General features: G+C 42.2%; 1 protein-coding gene across 1 annotated transcript in view; it reads right to left on the bottom strand.

Moving 5' to 3' along the window:
* Nucleotides 1–20,829, bottom strand: part of LOC124551325 (NPC intracellular cholesterol transporter 2 homolog a-like) — a 96,899-nt gene that overhangs the window by 62,391 nt on the left and 13,679 nt on the right. Inside the window, exon 2 of the mRNA XM_047126336.1 lies at nucleotides 4,929–5,042. Within this exon, the coding sequence (XP_046982292.1) occupies nucleotides 4,929–5,042 (114 nt within the window). The remainder of the gene's footprint in view (nucleotides 1–4,928; nucleotides 5,043–20,829) is intronic.

The raw sequence follows: 20,829 nt of genomic DNA, 5'->3' as shown, positions 1-20,829 counted from the left end.
TAATCACTAATATTAGTGATAATTAAAATTCTATGACTACACCTCATCTGTGATTTATAATTACAGCAACGTGTCACAAGTACGATTTTAAAAATTTTTATTTAAATCAAACCATTAGCGGTTTCTTGTTGATTACAAACCCATCTCCAGATGACTCTTACAGGTTTCCTTACTCTCCTAGAGCTTCGCTTTGCAGATGGTACTGGTTTTGTGCAATAAAATAAACAAGAAGTTTTGCATTTAAAAATAGGTAAAGTTTCTATTTTTTATGCGTTTCGTCCCCAGGAAGATACATGTGGCTGGTTGCTGTTCGAAATTAAAAACCTGAAAATTGTTTTACTATGTCGATTCTCATAGTGTACGAGGTGTGGCTAGAAAAAAACCGGACTAGTACTGGTGAAACAATAAAACGAATGCAATAAGGCTGAAAGTCGCGTGGCCTGTCACGTGACTCTCGCTCCGCCTACTGCTCGAGTTTCATCTGCCTCCTGCACTCAGTCTGCCCGTGGCGTCTGTTTTAAGTAGTTGACGTTTTGTCTGTGCGTCGGAAAATATTGAGTGTACAGAAAGAACAGCGTGTTAACATCAAATTTTGTTTCAAACTAGGAAAATCTGCAAGTGAAACGTTTGTAATGTTACAACAAGTGTACGGCGATGATTGTTTATCGCGAACACAAGTGTTTGAGTGGTTTAAACGATTTAAAGATAGCCGCGAAGACACCAGTGATGACACTCGCACTGGCAGACCATTGTCAACAAAAACTGATGCAAACATTGAAAAAATCGGTAAACTTGTTCGACAAGATCGCCGTTTAACAATCAGAGCAGTGTCTGAGTTAACAGGAGTTGACAAGGAAAGTGTTAGGCAGATTCTTCATGAAAGTTTCAACATGAACAAAGTGTGTTCAGAAATGGTTCCAAAGTGTCTCACAATTGAACAGAAGGAACGCCGAAGAATGATTTGTTCTGACATCCTGGAAAACATTGAAAGTGATCCCACCTTCTTACAAAATGTTATTACTTGCGATGAATCGTGGTTTTTTACTTACGATCCCGAAACTAAACGCCAATCGATGCATTGGAAAACTCCTGGTTCTCCACGACAAAAAAAAGCACGAATGTCAAAATCGAAATTCAAGGCAATGATGATTGTTTTTTTTTTACATCAAAGGGATTGTGCACATTGATTGGGTACCAGAGGGACAAACAGTGAATCAGCATTACTACATTAGCGTCCTGGCTACCCTACGTGAGCGAGTACGGAGAAAACGGAACGATTTGTGGAGAAAAAAGTCATGGATCCTTCACCAAGACAATGCCCCAGCTCACAGTGCGTTGTCAGTGAAGACGTTTTTGGCAAAACACAACATTCCCATCTTAGATCATCCACCCTCCTCACCTGATTTGGCCCCCTGTGACTTTTTTCTTTTCCCTAAAGTCAAGTCAGCTTTGAAAGGAACTAGATTTGAGACTGTTGAAGCAGTAAAAGAAAAAGCGACGGAAGTAATGTATGGACTTACCGAAAATGATCTGCAGCATTGCTATGAACAGTGGAAAATTCGTATGGAGCGGTGTAGAGACCGAGGAGGAGAGTACATTGAAGGAGATAACATGAAATTGTAAATAATTGTAAATAAATGTTTTTTCCAGCATCAGTCCGGTTTTTTTCTAGCCGCACCTCGTACACTTTCAGCAAGATACTTAGCCCCCCATGTGATTTTTATTGAACTGCAAGTGCAATACAAACAAAAATATATTCCTTCCTTAACATCAGCAAGATCACATTAAAATAACATTAAACGTCAAGGAGTGTTTTTGGGCAGCATCTCTTGACAAAACAACCAAGTCTAAAATATAATCATGTTTGCTGTAGTTGTGGTCCTCGTTCACTCGACAAAGATAAGCGTTGCATGCGGACTAATCACAGGGGCTGTTCATAATATATCGATACTGTTGTGTCTAGACAAGACAGCCTAGACACAATGAGAGGAAGCCGAAAGGCACGCGCTAAGCTAAAGCAGGATGGCGTGAGGTCTGAAACAAGATACGTAATGAATGCTATAAAGAAAAGTACGTCGCTCCTGGAGTACTTAACTTTAATCCATCCTTTTGGTACATCTGGAGATTGTGGCGATACAAGTGAGACTCTTTAGATACATGCAATGTTACTAATGGCGCCTTGCTAGGTCGTAGCCATTGACTTTGCTGAAGGCTATTCTAACTATCTGCTCTGCAAATGAGCGAGGCTTCGTCAGTGTGCATCTCTAGCAAAGTCGTCCGTACAACTGGGGCGAGTGCTAGTCCGTATCTCGAGACCTGCCTTGTGGTGGCGCTCGGTCTGCGATCACACAGTGGCGACACGGGGGCACTACCACCTAGCAAGTGTGGTGTCTGGCGGTGACACCACAGATACATCGATATTTTTTCAGTAAGTGTCGATATATGCCTGCAGCACTTTTACCACCGATATATCGATATAAAAAAGGCAATATCCAGTGCTGATATTTTTATTTTGTATTATATCTTTTCAAAATTTTCGGAAAATATTTGAAGTTGTTCTTTTGAAATTGCAGTAGAACATAATTTTACTTTCACTGTGTGAGCTTTCATCACATCCAGCTTTATCTTTGACTGTGCGAAGCTAGTATTGTGGCGCAAAAGAAGGACTCCTATTGTACTGGAGGGTGGCGGTATGAATGGAACAACATCATTTCCGATTGGAAGAAACAAAACGCCAGTTGCGTGACGAAAAAAGTTTATAACGCAAGTAGTGTGCTACGAGGGTTGTTGAAGTAAGGGCCGCTTTTATTTTCAAAAAAAAGATACAAATATTTTTTAAAAAAAACTTATTTTCTGATTCTACACACTTTTACCTATTTTTCTACATAATTGCCTTGTTTATTTAAGCACTTGTCATACCGTACAACTAAGTTTTTAATTCCCTCTTCAAAGAATTCGGCCGCCTGCTCCAACAGCCAAGAGTTCACGGCCGCTTTCACTTCATCGTCGTCATTGAAGCGCTGCCCGCCAAGATGGTGTTTCAGGTACCGGAAAAGGTGAAAATCGCTAGGAGCAAGGTCGGGGCTGTATGGTGCATGGTCCAAAACTTCCCAGCCAAAAAAATCAATCAAATCTCGAGTCTTTTGAGAGGTGTGAGGCCTAGCGTTATCGTGCAGGAGCAAAACTCCTTCTGTCAGCATGCCGCGCCTTTTGTTTTGAATTGCTCTGCGGAGCTTCTTTAGAGTTGCACAGTAGGCATCTAAGTTGATTGTCGTTCCTCGTGGCATAAAGTCCACTAGCAAAACACCGTGCCGGTCCCAGAACACAGTTTCCATAATCTTGCGCTTTGACAGCGTCTGTTTGTCTTTGACCTTGACGGGTGAGGTTGTGTGTCGCCATTCCATCGATTGTGGCTTGCTTTCGGGAGTGATATGGGATACCCATGTTTCATCTCCTGTGACAATTTGACTCAACATGTCATCCCCTTCTTCCTCGTAACGAATCAAAAAGTCCAATGAGGTGGCAAATCTCTTCCCCTTGTGGTCCTCTGTGAGGAGTCTGGGTACCCACCGAGAACACAGTTTCTTAAAGTTTAGGTTTTCAGACACAATTTAGTACAAAACCGATCTCGAAACTTGTGGAAATTCCAAAGAAAGAGTGGAAATTGTGAATCTTCTGTCCTCACGAATCTTTGTTTCGACTGCAGCCACCAAATCATCAGTGATCACAGAGGGCCGGCCTGAGCGCTCTTCGTCATGGACGTTTTGACGGCCATTTTTAAACTCTCTAACCCATTGACGCACTTTACCTTCACTCATTGCATTCAAGCCATAAACTTCTGTTAACTGACGATGAATTTCTGCAGTTGATAGGCTTCTCGCGGTCAAAAAACGTATCACTGACCGTATCTCATACACGGCGGGCGATTCAATAATCGTAAACATAATAAAGTAGCACAGCGATGCGTACACGTCAGCTACAGAGCTGCAACTTGCATCAGTGTGAACGGGAAGGATGCCGGCAAGTGGCGCGGCGGCTTGTTGCGGCGTCCGCGCGAACTACGGGACTATACGCGCGAACGGCCCTTACTTAAATAACAACCCTCGTATATCCTTACATCGACATTCTTGAATAACAGTTGCTAAAAAAGATGAACAAAAGCCTAAAAACGCGTCTGTCGCTGCGATGGGCGGACGCGTGTGAGGGAAAATGGCGACGTAGTCGGCGCCCGGCGCTACCAACAGAAACTGCAAAGTTTAGCGTCACCACGCAATTTTGCCACTACAGCTGCTAGGTCTCTGGCGTTTGCAGAACTGAGAAAACAGGGAAGTCGACACGAAGTGTTCCGGACAAATCCGTTATGTGACTGAAGCAAACGACGGACCCTTCGGACACCCTTTGTTGTGACACTTGCATGGAGTTACCATTGTTAGCTAAGTGGTTATCGCCAAGCGTGAACGTGCGTAGTTTTTCTTCCAATTCTTGCTGTAAGGGGAACAGGCATGCCGCTAGCTTGTTGATTTACAAAAAAATGGCTCTGAGCACTATGGGACTTAACATCTGTGGTCATCAGTCCCCTAGAACTTAGAACTACTTATACCTAACAAACCTTTGGACATCACACGCATCCATGCCCGAGGCAGGATTCGAACCTGCGACCGTAGCAGTCGCGCGGTTCCGGACTGAGCGGTTGATTTACAGACTAATTATAAATCAGTACTTTAAATAAATATACAGCTCTAAAACCAGCAGTATATTTACAATGTGCAGCCGATATCTTTATAGGCCGGTACGTCGATATTCACTCCCCCAACATGTCGATATATCGATACTTCTTAAGATGTAATGAGGTGACAGTAATAGTTTTTTAAAAATCGATATATCGGATTTCCGATATTTACTAAAATATAAACAGTCCTCCTACTTACCGGGGCTGAATTCGATCGTGATGGTCGCTTTGGAGCCCCGTTTCAGCACGCAGTGGTCCGCCTCGCTATCACAGTTTTCCACAGCCGCGTGCAGGCACTTGCCAACTTCCGAATCTGTAAACGAGGAACAAGCAACAAGAAAACGACTGGTTAACACTGCTGATTCGTACAAAAATACCCATAAAAAAAGTTGGGTTAGGGTGTGGCAACGATGAAAAGAAAGAAAAAACAAAATTGCAATTAGTTAATTTGCAACTTCATATCGCGCGGGAGGCGACTTTTAATTTTATGTATTTTTGGTTCTGCTGAAGACGAGGTCCACAGCGGTCCGATTGACTTCCTGGAACTATCTATACGGTGATGTACATAGGTTAAGATCCCAGGTATCACACACTGCAGCCATTCATCCTGGTGGGTCCTCTTTTGCGAGTTAATTGACGAATAAAGAATTTGGAAATTTGCGTGGTGCTCAATATTGTTGAAAAATTAGGATTACGTGGCGTGGTTACCTTGTGTAATGGATAGGAGAACACTTTCAAATGCAGGAGATAGTGGGTTCGAATCTCGTCAGGGTCCTTAAGTCTTTATCGAAATGGAAAATGGAAATGATCGTATGGCATTGTTGGCTGGGAGGCCCCATTCGGGGGAGTTCGGCCGCCGTATTGTAAGTCCTTTTTAGTTGACGCCACGTCGGCGACTTGCGAGTCAATGATAATGAAAGACACACAACACCCAGTCCCTTGCTGGGAATCGAACCCGGGCTCCTTGTGTGGTAGGCGGTAACGCTCCCGCTACACTACGGAGGCGGACTTTATCGAAATTATTTCGATCATTATTTCTATTCAATTAATTCGCTTAAATGTAATTTTTATTGCTGTTCCTTTGCCTAATCGTTTTAATCACCGTAACAAATTTTTCATTTATTTTTTTTGTCTAATTGGAATTTTTGTAGATATAAATTTATCCCGAGCGCGGGGTCTCGGGTTCGGTTCCCGGCGGGATCGGGGATTTTCAACTGCCTCGAGATGACTGGGTGTTGTTGTGTTCGTCTTCATCATCGTCACTCATCCCCATTGCGCTCGGAGCAGTGTGCGATTTGTGCTTTACCAGTGGGGGGGGGGGGGGGGGGGGGATGTCTTAGGGGGTTAATAAAATTATATACGTTACTAGCTTTGACCATGGCGTTACCCATGGTTAAACAGTTATTTATAAATAGATGTTAATTCCGAAACTCACTATTCACGCGTATGCACTATCAGAAAAGCCATCCCTTGTTATATCTTTAAAAGTACATTATAAGTGAAGCTTATTTACAAAATCATCCACATACAGGTATACGAGGGGAATTCAAAAAGTAAAGGCACATTTGTGAAAAGCTGTACTTATTCTGATGATAGAAAACTGAAACATGCGTTATTTTTCTACGTAACCTCCCTGGACTTCAATGCAGTTTTCCCGACGTTTTACGAGTTTTTTTATTTCGTCAGAAAATACGTTTTTCGGTTGCATCTGTAACCAATTTTGCACCGCAGCAATGACGTCTTCATCACTGTCAAATCTTCTCCCCTGTAGTGCTTCCGTTAAGGGTCCAAACATGTGAAAATCGCTTGGAGCCAGGTCTGGACTGTGTGGTAGGTGTTCCAGCACCTCGAATCTCAACTCCTTTATTGCGTCGGCTGTCCGTTTGGCAGAATGCGGGCGAGCGTTATCTTGCTAAAGGATGACACCTCTTCACAGTTTTCCACGTCCGTTTGGATCTGATTGCAGGTTTTAGTTTCGTACGCAACACATCACATCCACCATACAATACAGACGTGGCTTAGAAAGCCTCGTTTACGCTGGAGAGACGTCTTGCAAACATTGTGGCACGCTACGGAAATGTGGCGTGCATCGTCTTGTCATTTAGTTCTAAATGTTTTGAAATGCTTACCTACTACATAACACTTCTTCAAAATTAATAACCGAGCATAATAATAGTATTAATAGTAAGACTGTATTAAAAACTTTCAGTGCTCGGCTCCACAAATTTAAATTATATGTAAAGTTTTACTCCAGTGCATGGGAAATAAACATTCCAGGTTGGGATGTATAAACTAAAACCAGTGGAGGGGATGGTCTGATCCGGAGGGGGGGAAATCCCCTCAATCCCCCCCTGCAAATCGCACACTGGCTCGGAGGAAGGCAACGGCAAACCACCTCCATTAGGACCTTGCCTGGTACGGCGGTGCGGGTTTCCCGCATCGTTCCCCTACGCTCTGTCAAGTAGCATGGGACTTCGTTTCCAATATTCAAATATTTGATAATTTCTATCTATCAGTTAAAAACATAAGGTGAAACAATATATTTATATTTGCGCACTGGTTATTTTTGTTACAAGGGGTGCAATTTTTTTGCACGATTATCGATACACAAACATTTAAAACATGCCCTAAATACCTATTTCACCATGGACAAAATAACGCAGATGAAAATTCAAATTAAAGACGGGTTTATAAGTAAAGCGAAATTCAATCAAATGAGAAATAGATATAATGAACGCAATAATGTGGATGAAAAAATACGGTGCTAAAAGAAATTAAATCGAAATTAGTACATAAAATTAATTAAAAACACACGAACAAAGATTTGAAGTGCAGAAAGAATGATAGGAGGGAAAATGGGAGCAAATGAAGAAGTTGATACTACGATTAAAATTATGTGGAAAAGAATGGAATTAAAAGATTACATACAAATCAGTTAAGTGAATAAAAATGATAATCGAAGTCACTTCGACGAACATTTAAAAATAAAAGAACATACTACACCTGAAAAAATTCGAACCCACAATCTCCTACAAGCGAAGATGCTATCCTACCTATTACACCACGCCACAATCGCAACTTTTTAGCGCTGTCCAGTATTACACAAAATTACGACTTTTTTCGTCAATTACTCGCAAACGAGTGCCCAACAGGGCGAATGACTGTAGTGTGCAATACTCGGGATCGTAACTTACATCCTTCCCTGTTTCTATCCCCCGGCGATAGAAAATCGTTTTAAAGCCTGTATCTTCTACAAAAAGTAAGCAAAAAATTTCAAACCCACATATGATGTATATCTCTGCAATGTCTCTCAATCTGTCAAATATCTGCTCTTAATTTTAATTAGGACAAGAGTTAAGTTAATTCGTTTGAAACCATTTAAATTCTCGATTTCGCAAACAGCGTCTAACTTATCACGTTATTACTGTCACAGCAAAATATTTTTTTTTCCATTCATTACAAAAATAATGCACTCGGCAAAGAATCCTTAAAAGTTTCCGTAGTGCATTACGTTTCCTGTATATAAATTTCTGAAAACAGCGTTTTTAAGCAACCTTATCAGTACTGAACTCGAAACAAGTATGACGTTTAAAATCTCTATCTCCTGTAAATATCATATAAATATTTTTAAATTTACAAACAGTATCGGTCTCAGTGGTTTCTATAAGCATATCAAATATGTTTTCTTAATTTTAATTATGGCCGCTGTTACATTAACTATTGCAGTATGAGAAATTTTCGCGGCCGGAAAAGTTTTCTTCTTTAGATTTCAAATTTCGAAAACTATTACACACATTGAATATCATCTTGGTGTATATACAAAATGAAATAGAATTAAAATTCAGTCTAACTTACCGTAAGGAGATGACCGAGAGCTGGCCAAACAGTATTTCTTACAAGGGAACCTCCCCATCGCACCCCCCTCAGATTTAGTTATAAGCTGGCACAGTGGATAGGCCTTGAAAAACTGAACACAGATCGATCGAGAAAACAGGAAGAAGTAGTGTGGAACTATGAAATAATAAGCAAAATATACAAACTGAGTAGTCCATGCGCAAGATATCCAACATCAAGGATTGTACGAGCTCAAGAGCCCCGTGGTCCCATGGTTAGCGTGAGCAACTGCGGAACGAGAGGTTCTTGGTTCAAATCTTCTCTAGAGTGAAAAGTTTACTATCTTTATTTTCGCAAAGTTATGATCTGTCCGTTCGTTCATTGACGTCTCTGTTCACTGTAATAAGTTTAGTGTCTGTGTTTTGCGACTGCATCGCAAAACCGTGCGATTAGTAGACGAAAGGACGTGCCTCTCCAATGGGAACCGAAAACATTTGATCGCAAGGTCATAGGTCAACCGATTCCTCCACAGGAAAACAAGTCTGATATATTCCATACGACACTGGTGACGGCTTGTGCGTATGTGCGTCACGTGACAGGAATATGTTGTCGACCCACCTAACTTGTACACTTGGCGAATGGGTAAAAACATTCTCCTACCTTGCCCGATTTAGGCTTTCTTGTGGATGTGATAATCACTCCCAAGAAAGTGATGAAAACTTAAGAGTTTGTCACATAAACTGAAAATAAAAAATTAAAATTTTTCACTCGAGGGAAGACTTGAACCAAGGACTTTTCGTTCAGCACTTGCTCACGCTAACCACGGGACCACTGCGCTCCTTAGCTCACGCGGTCCTTGATGTTAATTATGTTCCACATCAACTACTCAGTTTGTATATTTTGCTTGTTTTTCATAGTTCCACACGACTTCTTCCTGTTTCCTCGATTGATCAGTGTTCAGTTTTTCAAGGGCTATCCACTGTGCCAGCTTATAACTAAATCTGAGGGGGGTGCGATGGGGAGGTTCCCTTGTTAGTCTCAAAACAAGAATAAGAATTAATCAAAATAAATTCACAAACACAATATTTAATGGCAGAAAGTACACTACACACTAATCAGACAATGCGAAAACACCGTTTAATTCAGTCAGTCAGTCAGTGAAACTAGCGAGACCGCTACGGTCGCAGGTTCGAATCCTGCCTCGGGCATGGATGTGTGTGATGTCCTTAGGTTAGTTAGGTTTAAGTAGTTCTAAGTTCTAGGGGGCTAATGACCTCAGAAGTTGAGTCCCATAGTGCTCAGAGCCATTTGAACCCATTTTTCAGTGGAACTATCCGTGTCGCTGCTCGTATTGACAGATATAATCAAGTCTTCGACCCTTTGTTGTAAGATACCTTCATTGTCCCGTGCGTCCTGTGTCACGTGATGCACTACCTTTTGCCAGTCATCCGATGTCACAATTTCAACTGCCTCTTTCAAAAGACGTTCCACTTCGGTTAATGTGAATTTCACAGCAATATGCCGTTTAACCTGAGCCCAAATCTGCTCTATTGCGTTGAAATGGCAATGGTAAGGAGGCAATCTGAGCACTTTATGCCCGTATTTTTTTGCCACTTCATCCACAATGTAAATCGGGTTCTTCGGCTTGTGTTGCGATACAAGTTCTAATAATTCTGCGCTTGTCAAATCACTGTCGAACTGTACCTTATGTTTCTGTAACCAGCTAACAAAGTCGTTTTTCCTCGTTGCCTTTGTGGGTGATTTATCTTGTATTACTGAGTGTTAAGGAGCGTTATCCATAACAATGATAGAGTTTTTTGTTAAGTTCTGGAGCAGACAGTCTTCAGACCATTTCACGAAAGTATTGTGGCTCATCTCTTCGTGGTAGTCGCAGGTCTTATTTGAACTGAATAGGAGCAGACAATTTTGGAATGAAACCTTTTGAATTTACTGCATGTGCTACAATTATACTTTTTCCTCTGCCGATCGGAGCTGCCATACTACCGCTACCGTCTGTCCAGCCTTTTTTTAAACTGTGTACTGCATTCACCCACGTTTCATCAAGCCAAACGATATCATCAAAATTTGTCACCACTAATTCTCTAAGAAAGCGGCATCGCGAGGCTGCAATATCTTAGCGTTCTATTAGTAACTTTCTGCCAGAGAGGGATTTATAGCGGAATCCTAACATTTTCGCGGGTCGTAACAAAGACGATTTACTACCCTGGAACAGGTCAGCCGCTGTGAGGGTAGCATGTAGTTTTTTGAGTGTTGGATACTACTTCCTGGAATAAAATGCGTATATTTGACGACGAATGGCATCTTCCTGAAAAGAGCCAAGTTTTGTGACCCTCTTCTCTAGTCGCCTCTTTTTCCCAGGTGTCTCCAATTTAGATGATTCACTTGAGCCTTCTTTCGTGAATTTCTCCTTGCAGATTCTTATTACTGATCGTTCGTTAACTTGCAGAGCAGCTGCAGTTCGCTCCGCCACCTCATCCAAAGGAACGAGAGGCCCTCCTGCATCCCTCTCTCTCTCCCTTAAGGAACACACGTATTCACGCGCCTGACTGCGTATAACGACGCCACGTCCGCCACGTTCTGGAGGTTTCCGAGGAGTGTGCAGCCTCGGCCTCCCTCTCTTGCGACTGCTTTCATCAGACATCGTAAACACGCGAAGCTACAAGTCACTCAAATCTCTCACCCGCACGTCTACAACGGCTCGCTAAGGACTGGCTGGCACAGTGCCTTGGTCAGCTCAGCAGAGCGAAGTGGCAACCCAGTGGCAGCCGACAGCGCCGGCTGCCATCGGTTTATTGGTGGCAGGAGCCCTGTAGCCCATTGCCTGTCAAGTGACAACTATTTTAAATAATAGTATACATATACTGAAGCGCCAAAGAAACTGGTATAGGCAATAGTATTTGCCGGACGCTGTGGCCGAGCAGTTCTATGCGCCTTAGTCGGGAACCGCGCTGCTGCTGCTGCGGTCGCAGGTTCGAATCCTGCCTCGGGCATGGATGTGTGTGATGTCCTTAGGTTAGTTAGGTTTAAGTAGTTCTAAGTCCCAGATGTTAAGTCCAATAGTACTTAGAGCCATTTGAGCCATTTTTGAGGATTGTGTATTCAATTACAGAGATATGTAAACAGACAGGATACGGCGCTGCGGTCGGCAACGCCTATACAGGGTGTTACAAAAAGGTAGGGCCAAAATTTCAGGAAACATTCCTCACACACAAATAAAGAAAAGATGTTATGTGGACATGTGTCCGAAAACGCTTAATTTCCATGTTAGAGCTCATTTTAGTTTCGTCAGTATGTACTGTACTTCCTCGATTCACCGCCAGTTGGCACAATTGAAGGAAAGTAATGTTGACTTCAGTGCCTGTGTTGACAAGCGACTCATTGTTCTACAGTACTAGCATCAAGCACTTCAGTACGTAGCATCAACAGGTTAGAGTTCATCACGAACGTGGTTTTGCAGTCAGTGCAATGTTTACTAATGCGGAGTTGGCAGATGCGCATTTGATGTATGGATTAGCACGGGGCAATAGCCGTGGCGCGGTACGTTTGTATCGAGACAGATTTCCAGAACGAGGGTGTCCCGACAGGAAGACGTTCGAAGCGATTGATCGGCCTCTTAACGGAGCACGGAAAATTCCAGCCTATGACTCGCGACTGGGGAAGACCTAGAACGACGAGGATACCTGCAATGGACGAGGCAATTCTTCGTGCAGTTGACGATAACCCTAACGTCAGCGTCAGAGAAGTTGCTGCTGTACAAGGTAACGTTGACCACGTCACTGTATGGAGAGTGCTACGGGAGAACCAGTTATTTCCGTACCATGTACAGCGTGTGCAGGCACTATCAGCAGCTGATTGGCCTCCACGGGTACACTTCTGCGAATGGTTCATCCAACAATGTGTCAATCCTCATTTCAGTGCAAATGTTCTCTTCACGGATGAGGCTTTATTCCAACGTGATCAAATTGTAAATTTTCACACTCAACATGTGTGGGCTGACGAGAATCCGCACGCAATTGTGCAATCACGTCATCAACACAGATTTTGTGTGAACGTTTGGGCAGGCATTGTTGGTGATGTCTTGATTGGGCCCCATGTTCTTCCACCTACGTTCAATGGAGTACGTTATCATGATTTCATACGGGATACTCTACCTGTACTGCTAGAACATGTGCCTTTACAAGTACGACACAACATGTGGTTCATGCACGATGGAGCTCCTGCAGATTTCAGTCGAAGTGTTCGTACGCTTCTCAACAACAGATTCGGTGACCGATGGATTGGTAGAGGCGGAACAATTCCATGGCCTACACGCTCTCCTGACCTCAACCCTCTTGACTTTCATTTATGGGGGCATTTGAAAGCTCTTGTCTACGCAACCCCGGTACCAAATGTAGAGACTCTTCGTGCTCGTATTGTGGACGGCTGTGATACAATACTCCATTCTCCAGGGCTGCATCAGCGCATCAGGGATTCCATGCGACAGAGGGTGGATGCATGTATCCTCGGTAACGGAGGACATTTTGAACATTTCCTGTAACAAAGTGTTTTAAGTCACGCTGGTAGGTTCTGTTGCTGTGTGTTTCCATTCCGTGATTAATGTGATTTGAAGAGAAGTAATAAAATGAGCTCTAACATGGAAAGTAAGCGTTTCAGGACACATGTCCACATTAACATTTTTGCTTTCTTTGTGTGTGAGAAATCTTTCCTGAAAGTTTGGCCGTACCTTTTTGTAACACCCTGAGTAAGACAACAAGTGTCTGGCGCGGTTAGTGCTGTTGTAGTGCCAGGTTATTAGGATTTAAGTGAGTTTGAACGTGGTGATATAGTCGGCGCACGAGCGATGGGACACAGCATCTCCAAGGTAGCGATGAAGTGGGGATTTTCCTGTACAATTTCACGCGTGTACCGTGAATATCAGGAATCCGGTAAAACACGAAATCACCGACACCGCAGCAGCCGGAAAAAGATCTGCAAGAACGGGACCAACGACGACTGAAGAGAATCCTTCAACGTGACTGAAGAGCAACCCTTCCTCAAATTGCTGCAGATTTCAATGCTCGTCAATCAACAAGTGTCAGCGTGTGAACCATTCAACGGAACATCATCGATATGGGCTCTCGGAGCCGAAGGTCCACTCGTTTACCCTTGATGACTGCACGACACGAAGCTTTACTCCTAGCCTGGGCGCGTCACAACTGAAATTGGACTGTTGACGATTGGAAACATGTTGCCCGGTCGGACGAAGTCTCACTTCAAATTGTATCGAGCGGGTATGGAGACAACCTCATGAGTCCATGGATCATGCATGTCAGCAGGGGACTGTTCAAGCTGGTGTAGGCTTTTTAATTTTGTGGAGCGTATGCAATTGGAGTGATATGGGACCCGTGATACATCCAGATACTACTCTGACAGGCGACACGTACGTAACCATCTTGTCTGATCCTCTGCATCCATTCATGTCCATTGTGCATTCCTACGGACTTGGACAATTCCAGCAGACAATGCGACACCCTATACGTCCATAATTACTACGGAGTGGCTACAGGAATACTCTTCTGAGTTTAAAGACTTCTGCTGGTGACCAAGCTCCCCAGACATGAAAATTATTGATCATATCTGGGATGCGTTGCAACGTTCTGTTCAGAAGAGATCTCTACTTCCTCGTACGCTTACGGATTTATGGACAGCCCTGCAGGATTCATGGTGTCAGTTCCCTCCAGCACTATTTCAGACCGTACCGGAGTCCATCCACGTCATGTTGCGGCACTTCTGCGTGTTCGCGGGGGACCTACAAGATATTAGGGAGATGTACCAGTTTTTTTGGCTCTTTAGTGTACATGTTCAGATATCGGTCAGCTCGTCCTCACGGTTCCTGCCCTTCCTACGTGGTTTGGAACACATTCAGTTACGCTGAATCATCCTCCAATTCTTTGGTCTTCTTCTGTTACTTATGAAATCATCAGGACCAGATGAGATACCTAGAAGATTCTTCAAAGATTATGTGAGGCAGTGTTGCTCTCATTCTAACAAAAACTTATGGTAGATTGCTTGAGCAATGAAGGGTACCTAGCGACTGGAAGAAAACGCAGGTCACTCCCGTTTTTAAGTAGGGCCGTGCACAGATGCACACAATTATAGACATATGTCGTTGACGTCAATATGTTGTAGAATTATGGAAAACATTTTATTCGCAAGAATTGTGACGTTCCTGGAGAAGAAAAATCTCCTTTATAAAAAGCCACATGGGTACCGCAAACAGAGATCCTGCGAAACTCGACTCGCTCTGTTGATCCATGAGATCCACAGCGCCGTAGAAGATGGTGCCCAGATTGATGCCGAGTTCCTTGACTTCAGGACAGCATTTGACACCGTCCCGCACTGCCATTTAGTGAAAAAATACGACTTTATCGCGTATCGGAGCAGGTTTGCGACTGGATTCAAGACTTCTTGCAGACAGAACTGAACACGTCGTTCTTAACGGAACAAAATCGACAGACGTAAAGGTAATTTCCGGAGTACCCAAGCGAGCTTGACAGGTCCTTTATTGTTTACAATGCTGTAGTGTAAAGCATCGGATGCTCTCTAAGCCTGTTCGAGATGGTGCGGTTGTCTATAACAAATGCAGAATGGCCTCCAGAGAATTGATGAATGGTGCACGCTGTGGTAGCTGACGCTGAACGTAAATAAATGTAACATATTGCGCATAAATAGGAAAATAAATCTATCACTGTACAGCTACACTAATGATGACAAACTGCTGGAGACAGAGTCTGCCGTAAAATATCTAGGCGTAACTAGCCGGAGCGAATGAACACATAAAACATATAGTGGGAAAGCTAATGCCAAACTCAGATTCATAGGAAGAATATTAAGGGGATGTAACTCGTCCAGGAAGGAAGTGGCTTATAAGACGCTCGTTCGACCCATTCTTCAGTATCTTTCATCTGTCTGGGATTCCTAACAGGTAGGACTGATAGAACAGATAGAGAAGATCCAAAGAAGAGCGGCGCGTTTCGTCACGGGATCGTTTAGTCGGCATAAGAACGTTATAGAGATGCTCAGCAAACTCCATCGGCAGACGTTACAAGAGAGGCGTTGTGCGTCACAGATATATTTGCTATTGAAATTTCGGGAAGTGTCAAACAACATATTACTTTCCGCCGTATACCTCTCGTGTAATGACAACGAGAAGGAAATTCGAGCAATTAGAGCCAATAGAGAGGCTTACCGACAATCATTGTTCCCAGCGCTATTCGCGAGTGGAATAGAGTTGGAAGGCTCAGTTAGTAGACCAAAAGTACCCTCCGCCACACACCATACGTGGCTTGCAAAGTATGATGCAGATGTAGATGACATGTCATGTGGTTTTCCGAGCTCAGCTGAACCTGATATTATTTGTAATGTTAGCATGTTTATTAAGTTGCACAAATACACATAAATTTCCCTACACTTGGTTGTTTTGTACCATAAGGCTTGTTAAACATTATCTTTTCCATTACTGTTCAGTTCTTTATAAATAATTTTCTAAACATCTCGAAATTTACATGTTGTACAGTGTATTTACCAAATAGATATACAAAATTAACCTTTGTGGAAAGGTAAATAACGCACAGGACTGTTTGATACAGCAATGGATGCAGCATTTCATCAAGTTTTACTTTGTTCAATGCGGCAACCTCCTGCAACATGACAAATGTCCCGTCTCCAATCAATTTCCTGCCAAATCCTACGAAGCAAGTATTGAAGTGTTGTGGCAGCTGCTTGCGTTATAACGTTGTCGCAGATCATCGACGTTTCCCAGAAGTGAGGAACAGTCACTGTCTTTAAAGCAATCCCATACACAGAAGTCCATTGGGGTTCAATCAGCTGATCGAGGCGGGCACGATATCACAAACAACATGCGCACGCTCTGCACCATTATACGACTCCATGATGAATGTCGGAGTAACTCATTCGCGCAGGCCACCTACCAGGAACGTCGGGAACTAACAGTGCTGCGGGAATAAAACTTGAAGATACGCTGCATTCAATGCGGTATCAATCATTTCTGTAAGTTATGTACCATTTTCACAATTACAGTTTAGTTATGCATAACTAATTTATACCCCCCTGTATTTTAATTTCGTTGAGCAACGGCATTTAATGGCAATTGTACATGCATGTAAGTTATCGGTATTTCATTGTTTTATAAAAAAAACTTGTTAGCACAGTAGCTCCTTACATAAATAACGATGCTTCTTCTCATCCTTGATGCCGTCCTTACTCCCTCCCGATTCGAGTTGATGTATGTTTCATATACAACGTCTTCTGTAATTTTGAAATTGACAGTGAAATATGTTTTTGGCTCTTACGAACAGGCATTACCTTTGGTATCGCTTGTGTCTGCCTTTTCAATATTTTCTCCTGCCTTTCATCCAGTTTCATGTACACCGTTTTCTTTCTTTTACCTTCCATACTCAGCTCTGTTATCATTAACGGGCACGTTTAATTTTCTGCTTCCGTTTTCATGCAAGTAATTACATCACTAATTTTAGGATTTGGTTTGGAAAGCATATCATTAATATATTATTACGGAGTTAGTTGTTCGATTGAGCCGTCTGTAGCAGCTTCAATTTCCAACCATCTCTCTACAAAATAGTCGAGAAAGTTAGAAAGTCTAGGAACATCCGGTGCCTGTGAATGTATCTCCAGCCAGCCATCACATACATCTTCAGGCCGTAGAAACGCCAGCGCAGCACGCATGCGAATTTGTTGTCTCTCTTCTTCAGTTTCTTTGTATTCGCGTGTGTCCCAAGATCCTGTACTTTCCTCCAGAGACTTTCTTATGTGGAAATAAGATACATGCACTGAGGAAGTTGGTAACACATGAATCGCTGCTGACTCAAAATCTGCAGTCAAACTTGCAGGGTTCCATTCTGGAACATTTTCCAGCACATTTCTGAAAAGTCAGATATGTCTCTTTCCTTTTATTTGGTAACAATGAAAATGCAACTAGGTAGATATTAGTCTCATTTTTGTTACTTCCAAAATCTGCATGAATTGTATATATCTGTGAAAACTGTTTGCTGCTGCACTTGAACGTACCATCCATAGAAATGTCTCGTTTACTTCTTAGAGCCTCTCTCCTTGCTCTTTCACAAAAAACTATTATCCTGTCTCTGAATTTATCGTCGCTTAATAGGAAACTGTTGCCATCATTCATAGTTAATAGCTCTGTTTCAAGTTCAATCTCTTCTCTTGTCTCTGGATCCCTTTGACTTCTCTGCGACTTTGCTCTTTGCTTGTACAACGTTCCCTTCGTTGTTCGTTGCTCTGGCATTTCTGACACAAAGTCGTACCCTCGATTATGCAAGCTACCTAGCTCCTCTGAACAGATTTTGGAAATAGACGTATTTTCCTCTCGTGCCCTCTTCTTTGCCTGGTTCAGAGTCCTCTGTACTTCCAACCTTGCGTCATCCGGAGCTCCACATTGATACTCCTGCGAAAAGAGCATTGCAGAATCGTTGATTTTGATCTATTCTCGGAAATGCTTCTCTTTCTGTTTTGAACAGCGCCAAATTACACTCGCCGGTCGGAGTGGCCGTGCGGTTCTAGGCGCTACAGTCTGGAACTGCGAGACCGCTACGGTCGCAGGTTCGAATCCTGCTTCGGGCATGCATGTGTGTGATGTCCTTAGGTTAGTTAGGTTTAAGTAGTTCTAAGTTCTAGGGGACTGATGACCACAGCTGTTAAGTCCCATAGTGCTCAGAGCCATTTGAACCATTTCTTCTTTTCCGGTTTTCCTGCAATCCATGATTCACTACCACACAAAACTGTGCTGCACACGAGCATTCTCAGAAACTTCTTTTTCAAGTTAAGGCCCATGTTTGATACTAATCGTTAAAGGCTGAAACAGTGAAGAAAAATGTTTGACTGCGCCGCGCGCCCAATCGCCGTGTGGAGGGTCTCGGTGCTTCCTACTTGAGCTGGGGACATGGAATGAAAAGTTTTCAGTTTACCACGGATCAGTAGTCATTCGCACAGCCGTCCGAACATCTTTCTTACTATAGCTATGTTACAGTACATTAAGCAAGGTTTGAACGACGAACCACCGGAGTTGCTGCCCAGGAAAATTGTGCGAATTGATTAACCCCTTTTGCAAAAGATGTTAACTGGGCTGAAATTAATGGTCAGCTAACGGATCCATTGGTATATGCACCGTTCCGATTTTAGTTACAAATACGTGCTAAAAACACGTTTTTCTGGGCGGTTTCTGATGCGCGCCATTTCTGTACTTTTAATTTGTACGAACTGCCTCAAACTTTGCGCTATGGTAGATAAATGGATAAGCTCAAACTGAAACATTTTTTATCCAGTAATCTTTATCCATTATCTACATACGATTGTTTAAAGTCGAGCTAAAATGTAATTCGTAAAATTCGTTCTTACACAAACTGAATGCGCCGAGACGGTTTACACTGATTAAAATAGGTGAAAAAATGCGTTCCTACGATAAAATTGAGGACGTGCTTTTTAAAACGTCGTTTTTTTTATTTTACGTTCAAAAAACACGTTTTTTGTGATTTTTTCCCGTGCAGTATTTACATGTTTCAAACTTCTGCGAATCGGTTCAAATTTATTTTAAGAAGGTAGACAAATTAAGGTAATCAATCGTCGTCCTGTTTTGCGAAAGCTTTATCCACTTACACGATATAAGCAACTTGGTCCGAAAGACAATAAAAAACGGATCAGTCGTCGCCCGAATCAAATCTGTATCGGTTGCCAAGCTATGGCAGACTGATGATGAAGTATGGTACAGAAATAGTTGGAAACCAGAACGAAAAATGCTCCTACCGTATCACAAGAAAGGTCAGTATCTTCTGGGCGTCGATACGATTGTGAAGGAAACACGCTTTTCGACTTATATGGCCGCTTCAAAGATATTTAAATCAAAACATCTTGAGATATGAATCCCTTTTAATGCTACTTCCCCAGTGTAAAAGTTTTCAGAAAAGTAGACTTAATTTACTTCACCAGAACATTAGGAGGTTGAAAACAAGACACAGATTCTTCATCTACGCTTACAGGATGTGGAAAAACCCGAACCCATAGATGTGGTGTGCCTCTCTGAACACTAACTGGTGACAGAGATGGGGAAAATAAATAGGAGAGATTACACAGTAGCATCATTTTCGTGTAGAGTTAACATGAAGAATTGTGCCGTATGTAAAAGCTGAACATGAAGTCAAAAATATTGAGAGAAATAATTTTTGTGTTGATTACAATCTAGAAGCATGTGCTTGTGAGATATTACGAGAACATTTCTCTGGTAATTGTAACAGGCTACAGATTCCCGCCAGGAAACTTTCAGCTACTTATGAGAAATGGAGGTGTATTATTGTACTACCCGTCAGACAAGAAGAAACAGTAACTTGTGGAGACTTCAGTGTAGATATCTTTAAAGATACGGGCAGAAAGAATGAACTAGAATCATTGTCTGGGAGTTTCAGAATAATTTCAGTATTTAGGTTTCCACATCTGGTGTACCAAGATAAGGACTCTGATAACATTTTTATAGATACTGCTCAGACTGGAACAGTTAATGTGTACGCCATTGTTATTTGACTATCTGATCATGATACACAATTAATTGAAACAAACAATAGCACCTTACATCCCAAAGGCAGGGTCATACAAAACAGCGAGCCTTCTTAATGAGGTACAATGTTTTAAGAGTAAGTTAAAAAGAGATGGTGTGAGATGAGGTATACACAGAAAGAATTGAATCTATTCCACACTAAATGTTTTGTTAGTATTTGTAAGTTGCCTCCCTAAAAAGTTATTAAGAAGATCTTTTAAAAAGCAAGTAAGCCATGAATAACTAAGGATATTAGAATCTCAAGTGAGAAGGAGGCGGAAATATATATAAATGCAAGAAAAAGTCGAGATCCGATATAAGTTGTATACTACAAAAAACACTAATATTTTAAGGGCAGTCATTAGATTTACATCTACATGGATACTCTGTAAATCACATTTAAGTGCCTGGCAGAGGGTTCATCGAACCAGCTTCACAATTCTCTATTATTCCAATCTCGTATAGCGCGCGAAAGAATGAACACCTATATCTTTCCGTACGAGCTCTGATTTCCCTTATTTTATCGTAATGATTGTTCCTCCCTATGTAGGTCAATGTCAACAAAATATTTTCGCATTCGGAGGAGTTAGTTGGTGATTGGAATTTTGTGAGAAGATTCCGTCGCAAT

This window comes from Schistocerca americana, chromosome 9 (genome assembly GCF_021461395.2).
Source record: "Schistocerca americana isolate TAMUIC-IGC-003095 chromosome 9, iqSchAmer2.1, whole genome shotgun sequence".
Classification (NCBI taxonomy): Eukaryota; Metazoa; Arthropoda; class Insecta; order Orthoptera; family Acrididae; genus Schistocerca; species Schistocerca americana.
This window is presented reverse-complemented; position numbering and strand designations above follow the sequence as displayed.